General features: G+C 35.7%; 1 protein-coding gene across 1 annotated transcript; it reads left to right on the top strand.

Annotated features, from left to right (window-relative positions):
- The first annotated feature begins 1,211 nt into the window (after positions 1-1,211).
- On the top strand, positions 1,212-8,323 carry LOC113051602 (cholecystokinin receptor type A-like). Its single transcript, XM_026215499.1, has 5 exons — positions 1,212-1,647; positions 2,126-2,377; positions 3,848-4,106; positions 5,475-5,602; positions 6,147-8,323. The coding sequence occupies exons 1-5, from the start codon at positions 1,521-1,523 to the stop codon at positions 6,725-6,727; spliced, it is 1,347 nt and encodes a 448-aa protein (XP_026071284.1). The 5' UTR covers positions 1,212-1,520; the 3' UTR covers positions 6,728-8,323.
- The last annotated feature ends 320 nt before the right edge of the window (positions 8,324-8,643 follow it).

The raw sequence follows: 8,643 nt of genomic DNA, 5'->3' as shown, positions 1-8,643 counted from the left end.
TTTATTTAAAAAAAATTAAAGATAAATGCTTAAAATGATATGTAAAAAAAAAAAAGATCTGACAGCCATGCCATACCTGATGTCTTTAACAATCTCCTCACATCATCTTTCACCGTTTCCTGTTTAATTTCAAGTTTTTGCAAACATTCCTAGAGAAAAAGACACACTTCTGCAATGAAACATAACAGCAAACGCAAGCAGACAGTAGCTACAAGTGCATCTTAATAAATTAGAATGTTGTGTAAAAGTTCATTTATTTCAGTAATTCAACTCAAATTGTGAAACTTGGGTATTAAATAAATTCAATGCACACAGACTGAAGTAGTTTAAGTCTTTGGTTCTTTTAATTGTGATGATTGTCTGTGTGTGTGTGTGTGTGTGTGTGTGTGTGTGTGTGTGTGTGTGTGTGTGTGTGTGTGTGTGTGTGTGTGTGTGTTATTTTTTATTTATTTAATCACGCACAAATGAAGTCACGTGATCGACAACTACTCCACACAGGTCTAAATAGTTGAAATGTTGTAGAATGGTTGGTGCAAATAAGCTGCACATACACAATAACATTGTTTTACATTGTGTTGTACATTAAAGATGTTTAAAAGCATTTTAAGTCTGTGTTAATTCCACAGGTCTTTTTCTCTCTATCATCTTCACTCTCCAAATCTATAAAGCATTTTCCACGCTGTTTAAACACATAAATACATGTGTGAGTGCGCTGAGTGCGCTGTTCGATGGAGAGGTCAGTAAATGACCCTAAAAAGGCCCTTAAAATATCTGTGAGGATAAACTGCTACAGTCAAGATAGTAAATCAGGAACCAAGAGCACACAGACAACTTCATTTGTAAAGTCATACTGTAGTTGCTCAATATTGTGTAAAAGAGTTAGTGGCACTTCGTGTAATAAATAATAATCAGCATGTTAGAATGATTTCTGAATGTGTATTATTTTCTGAATAGTCATCTGCACATTATTTTTATGGTAGAGAATAGTTAGACACACACACACACACATATACGCACACACACACAGGCTACATTTGTGATAGACGGGGACAATGGTTTTTATACTGTACTACAGTCAGTATATTTTCTATCACCATTATACGCATTTGTGTCCTCATAAACCATACCACTACACACACATACACAAACACACACCCAAAAGCTGTAATGCTATTCATGGAAGGTGTCTAGTGAGAAAGTGAAGGCGGGGTCTGCGTTCTGTAGACGACACTGATCACTGCATTACTTCACATCACAACTCATCAGCAGGGACGCTTGATGATACACGGGATTGGATCTAGCCTACTTTACGTACCGTTTTATTTTGTTAGGCTATTTTTTTTTCTCTTTTCTTTCAACATCTCAAAAGAAACCAGTTTTATCTTGAATATTTAACTATGAATTAGGATAAAAACATGTGTCTTAATATATGGCATTATGGCAGAGCAAATGTTTCCTGCAATTAATTTAGATAGATCTGTGTCTATATCGCGAAGGACAGTGATAATCTATCAGAAAATATGGAGACATTTACAATTCACGATATGCTCATCAATTCCACTGATATTTATAAAATTTTATGTGGACTGGGAATCGAGAATTTGTCGGAGTGTAAAAATGATAATAACAGCACGTCCGAGCCAAAAGGTAAAGGAAATCTTACTTTTTCATTGCATACGCTATTAGTATTATTAGCCTACTTTGTTATCTTTCCTGTGGTGTAGCGCATTTTAAACACAGACAAATTGGTAACATCTAAATTAACCTGTATAAGGGAGAAATATATTTTGCATCACTGAATCAACCTAAATACTTTCACTTTTACCAACAATTATTTTTTTATTAGCTATAGAACGAGTTGAACGAGTCTAGACAGGTCTTGCACAACTATCCATTTCTAAGCAAAAAAAAAAAAAAAAGATAACCATAGTTTGCTTGTTAAATCTTGTCAAACAGTGTCATTATAAATGTCAGTTTGTTTCTATAGAGCACAGTTTAAAAACGTACTATAATTGACCAAAGCGTTTCAAATGTATACACAACAACATTCAAACAAACAAAGCAAGGCCATCAAAAGAGATTAAATGAATCTCTACGCTTTCTTTCTTTGGTACTCGTCTGTCAGACATGAAGCAGTCGGTGCGGATCGCTCTGTATGTGCTCATCTTCCTCCTGAGCTTCATTGGGAACAGCCTCATCATCACCGTCCTGCTGCGGAACCGGCGCATGCGGACGGTAACGAACCTGTTCCTGCTGTCTCTGGCCGTCAGTGATCTGATGCTGAGTGTCTTCTGCATGCCCTTCACACTCATCCCAAACCTCATGAAGGACTTCATCTTCGGCGCCGGCATGTGTAAAGTGGCCACGTACTTCATGGGTGAGTCCGTTTGATATCTGGAGTTCACTTCACCAGCTCAGTGTTTGGAGATGACTTGTTGGTTCTCTGAAAAAATACCATAACCCGAGTTTCTGCAAAGTTACCTGTTATTATAATAAGTCCCACTGTAAATTAATATGAGACCTTCTCTTCTCGGATTCTTTTTGTGTGTTATTGTGATTGGGGTCTTATACCAAGTGACTGAAGTTTTAAAGTAACATCTGTAGTTCCTGTATAGGCACGTGCTGTACAAACGCATGTAACTGTAAAATAACCATCTGTAATCTAGAAATGAGATATTATTATTGTTATAATTTTTACCTTAAAAAACGAATTCTTTTACACAGAAACTTACAAACTTATACTTTTCAAGAAGGTTGTGGTAAAATTCTGTAGTAAATTGTTCTCCATTTATCTCTAAATTTTGACTCTTTAAAAAAATGTTCTATTATATATAAATAAATAGTAAATAATTAGTATAAATAAATTTTATATATAATAGTTAGGCTAAATAATTTTTGCTACCAAGCAAATGGTACTGAGAAGTACCATGAGATTTTACTGCTATGGTACTGACTATTTTGGAATTGTGTCTACACTAGTTGTAACAATGTTATTTTGCCAGAAAATTTGAGTATCTTGATACATTGTGGCAATGTTTACATAATATGCATTGATCTTAAGAGCTTCTTTATGCCCTAAAAAGGGCCTCTGATAACATTGTATGCAAGAGGCAGACTGTAAAGGGTCTCCTATAACCAAAGGACATTACTTGAAGTTCCAGCTGCTTTTTTCCTTGCATTTGGTTATAATTTATTATTTTTATTTATTTATTTTTAAGTTGACTAAGAGATTCATTAAGGGGACAAAACCCTCAATTGTAATTGCAAGACCAAAGGTTCTTTTTTTTTTAATTATATTGCAAGTCACATCACTTGTGAATTCATTTTGTGACTATATTAAAACAGTTTATAGCCAGGTCCGTTGCACACTTCCAGATGTTGCAAATGTGCAGTTTAAACAATTTAGTAAAGCGACAACGCCACTGCCTGATATCTCTGTATTTGATGCATCAGCATGTTTTATGTTTGTTTTGTGCTATTCTGTAACACTTGCTCATGATAAAACTGACTTAATTTACAGCTTTTTTGTTGTTATTATCATGTGGTATGTTAACATTCATAAGCAATCAAACACAGTTGATTATTCAGAGGAGAGCTGGAGCTACGTTTTTTCTTGTTGTAAAAGGTACAGTGTTACACCGTTAAAGTGCCAACAGAAATTAACTTTATTATCAGTTCATGCCTTTGTTATCAGGGCTTAGAGTTAGTTTGTTATGAAGTTTACATTTATGTGTTTACTGTTGTTTATTGAATCATATACATCAGACCTTCTTAGAATGACAATACTTTAACAAGCCCAGATTTATTTCTGTATGTGCAATTATGTGTTCTGTGCATTCAAACAAAGGTATTTCGGTGAGCGTGTCCACATTCAACCTCGTGGCCATCTCTCTGGAGCGCTACAGTGCCATTTGCAACCCCCTTAAGTCCCGCACATGGCAGACGAAATCCCACGCTACAAAAGTCATCACAGCCACTTGGGTCGTGTCTTTTCTGCTCATGCTGCCTTATCCGATAGGCAACACTCTGGTGCCTTTCATGCGCAGTAACAACAGCACAGGCCATATGTGCCGCTTGGTTTGGCCCAGTGATGTCATGCAGACCTGGTAAGATTTATTAGGACTGTGTTTTTATTTTTATTTTTGAGGATAAGTTGTTAAAAGAATAAGGACAAGAATAAAAATCCTGTAATTATTTATCCTCATGTTACCTGTAGCCTATACTGTTATGTTTTCATCAGCAGTTATTTACACTAAGTGTGCAAAAAAAAACAATACTGGTAGATACTGTTTACACCAAGTATAAGTGCAAATAGTGATCGATGCTATTCACGCTAAGAAGTGTAAATAGAAGTAATATACTGTTTGCACTAAAGGCAGAACATCTGAGCAGTGGTGGGCGGAGCTAGTTAAAACTGCCTTTGCTAAAAGGATTATTTGCACTCAGTGTAAAGAGACATTGGCTATTTCTTTCTGTGGAACACAACTCTTTTTAATGCAAAAAGTATGTTGACCATTTATGTTAATGGTGAAATACTTTTCGAAGCTGAGTCGTCATATACTTTCCGACTTTGAAAAAAAAACTGTGCATCATACGTAAACAACTAAGGATCCCACACTACACTGTAAAAAAAAAAAAAAAAAAAAAAAATTATAATGATTCAGGATTTGCAAATAAAGCACAGATTATTTGAGTGTTTTACAAGAAAATACAATTTTAGTATTTGTACTTTAAAAGTTTATGGTAAATTCTATGTGCTATTTATTATAAGTACAAATAGTAATTTGAAAACTAAAATTTGAAAATGTAAAATTGTTTCAAAGAAAAGCATGTGTGTGTGTGTGTGTGTACTTTTCAGGTAATTCTGAACACAACAAAACTGTGCAGAAATATGCATGTTGTTGCAATGCATAACAATTGAAAATACATGTTCTAATATCAGCATAGTTTAAAACCTGAGCCATCCATGAACCTTAAACTCTATGATTTTTGATGAAATCTGTAAACTCCAACTGCCCGAAATCTGCAGACTGGCCCTGACTTTCAGCAACTCCTCCATACTGCAAATTAGGTGGAGAATCTTGGAATTTAACATTGAATAATAAATTATATCTGGAGACAAGTTTGGAACAGCATGAATAAATCATTTTAGCTTTGGGGTAAACGATTGTGTAATATTATACCTACCCAGCAGGATTTTTTTTTCTTCTTTATTATTTATTTATTTATAGCTAAAAGTATGGTGAAAACAGACACAAATATGGACCAGTTGCATAAATTTACCCTCTATGTTAAAATGGTGTCTTATGAATTAACCTGTTAGTCAGTCTTCTTTTCAGATTCAAATGAGACCAATCTACATTTTGATTTAACTGACTTTGAATAGTTATAACCAGTCATAAAGAAAAGAACCAGCCAGGTCTTAGTGTCAACCCAGTTCTGACTTCTGACTTCTGTCTTCTGTCTTTTTTTAGGTATGTTTTCCTGTTGCTGACACTCTTTCTCGTGCCTGGCATCATAATGGTGACGGCTTATGGCCTCACCTCACTCGAACTCTACAGGGGAATCAAATTTGAAATGGCTAACAGGAAATCAAACAGAGGTATGGGGAAAATATCATTCAGATGTGGATTGGTTGCATAAAAGCCTTATATAAATAAAGCTGTTTAGTTGTGATGTCAGTTTGTAGGACAACCCAATGTACCCTTCCAGTAGAGTAATTACAAGTTTCCAAGCACACGAATGACCAAGCAGAGCCATATTTACTGGGAAACTCGAAATTCAACGATACGCAAGTTATGTATCCATTGTGGAAACACTTATCTATAATATAGAAATTAGAGATCAGTGAGCAGAAAGCAATTCTGTTGCGAATGGTTTAAAGTGAATCACTCAACTTCATCATGGTTTTCTCTATATAGCAAAAACATTTAATTGTTATAACATGTATAAGTACATAGAAAAACCAATTTAATCATCATTTTGAATTCAGATGTAGAATGGGTTTAAAAATTACAGTATAATTCTTTTGTTTCAAATGTAAATATCAGAGACAAAGAAAAAACTGCTTTAGTATAACCACTGATCCATAATATATATATATAGATCAGTGAGTCTAACACACAATTACATTCTCTGCTCACTAGAGAAAGAATACGGCACTTCCAGTCTGAAAAATGGTGATGGCTGCTACCTCCAACCCTCCAAGAGAAAGCGTCCCGAACCCATGACGCCCGGCTTCAGCAATCCAAAATGCAAACTGCGAAGGGTTTGCAGCAACAGCCCCACAGCAAACCTCATGGCCAAGAAACGGGTCATTCGCATGCTGCTGGTGATCGTGGGGCTGTTCTTCCTCTGCTGGACGCCCATCTTCGTTGTTAATGCCTGGAGGGCTTTTGACAGACGTTCAGCCGATCGTGTCCTCTCAGGAGCGCCGATCTCTTTCATCCACTTGCTTTCCTACACCTCGGCCTGCGTCAACCCCATAGTCTATTGTTTCATGAACAACCGCTTCAGACAGGGTGTGCTGGCGACGTTCAGCTGTCGTAAGACTGATTTCGAGGAAGTTAGCAGGAGCAGCACCCGACGTAGCGCCAGAGGAGCTGGAGGGCAGAGAACGCTGTGTGGAGGAACCGATGTGACCAGACAGGCTGACGGTAACACACAAAGCTCAGGAACACGTTCCAGGCTAACTGACACCAGTATCCGTGGCTCAGCACAAGCATAACTGACACTCGTTAAACCCAGACATTTTCAGTATATGAGCCCAACAAGAAGTTTATCTTGAGTTAAATGTAAAGGAAAATATGAGATCAGTGTCAAAATCAGTCAAAGCTGCTAACGGGAGAGAGTCTTGTTGTACTGATGATAAAAGAGAGCACAAGCATGCAGACAGTGGCTGATAATATCACTGAAACGCTGATAGTATCCAATGCTTAAATTTAGCATGTCACTGTTAAATAAACAGCAGCACCAAACAGAGCAAGACTGTGGCCTTCAGTCCTCATTACAGTACAGACTAAGACAAAGTCATAAAGAAGTTTTGTCTCTCTAATTTTCTGGCTCACCTACGTATAATGTAAAAAATTATATGACTTATATAACTTGTGTTTTTACATTACTTTAACTCATCAAAGTAAGTTAAGCGATTTTCAACTTTATTTTATAACTCATTCTTTAAGCCAATTTAATTGAAGTTAAAATTATTTTAACAGCTGAGTTGCTTGCTCTTAAAAAGTTAATGCAATTCATTTGATTTCCTTGCCTTTGACTTGATTTGTGTGTGTGTGTGTGTGTGTGTGTGTGTGTGTGTGTGTGTGTGTGTGTTACTGTCAAAGTAATCGTCCAGATGTTTTGAGAACATTCTAATATTGCTCCTAACTACACTACCATTCAAAAGATTGGTTGAGGTTGAGATGTTTTTAAAATAACTCTCTTCTGCTCACCAAGGCTGTATTTATTGAATCAAAAATATTGTGAAATATTATTAACATTCAAAAATGTATTTTATAAATAAATTCCAGTGATGGCAGTGCTTCATTACGCCAGTCTTCAGTGTCACACGATCAAGAAATCTGCAATACTATATGCTAAATTGTTGCCCAAGAAAAATGTATTATTATTTATTTAAATGTATTATTATTGTTTAAAACAGATCTGCTGTTTAATGTAGTTTTATATATATATATATAACTTGACTGTCACAACTGTTTGAATGGTAGTGTAAATATCTGACATCAGTTAGGAGAATATGCTGACCCACTGTATATTTTATATTTTGTTCCAATCTGCTTCTTTAATAACTACACCGATATAATTCTGTTTGATAAATGTATGACACATACACTTAAAACCTCTTTGGATTCTTTGCCAATACCTCAAAAACATGTAAAAATGTGTAAACGGTGTGCAAAAAGTACCAGCTGGTCCCTGCGTGATGTTTATATGTTGATGTGTAGCTTTAACTGCTTTCTTCTAGAAAAGTACACAGTGATGTCTTTATCTCATGTTAATCCAGCCGTACTGTTTGCACATAGTCTGTCTTTCTCATCACATGAGACTTTTCACACCTGTTGTGCACTTCAAAGAACCTACTCAAGGCTGCTTCTGACATCTGGGCTATTTTCACCAGGACACTTTGTCATTGACTATTATATTTGTTTGTGCCAAAGTCACGTTTTTATTTCCCTATTATTTCTCCTAAGATAATGTGGTGTTACAATGCTGTTGAGATGTTGCACACGTACGCCAGTCCACATATCATCTAATACATTAATATTTTAGGAGTGTTTTGTATGAAAAGCAACCTGGGGGCCGAACCAAAATTTTCCTGTTTTTTTTTTTTTTTTTTTCTGTTGCGTCACTGTATTGTGAAGTGCATACATTAAAAGTGACCTTTTTTTTTTTACAGTTGTATTTGTTTTTATCAGACAACATGTAGGAAGTTATGCATGCTTTATTTATTATTTTTACTAAAATTCCGAAAGCCATTCATAAAAAAACTGGATTGCTCCTGTATGGTACGGTTAACATCAGCAGCATATGGTAGAGGCACCAAGTCAACGTTTAATGTGATGAAAATTGTCATTTTCTTAATGCTTTTCCAAACCTAAATCTGACTTGCTTTCTCCTGTGGAACATAAA

Source organism: Carassius auratus, chromosome 32, assembly GCF_003368295.1.
Source record: "Carassius auratus strain Wakin chromosome 32, ASM336829v1, whole genome shotgun sequence".
NCBI classification, from domain to species: Eukaryota; Metazoa; Chordata; class Actinopteri; order Cypriniformes; family Cyprinidae; genus Carassius; species Carassius auratus.
The sequence above is the reverse complement of the archived record's forward strand: the minus strand, read 5'-3'. Positions and strand labels throughout refer to the sequence as shown.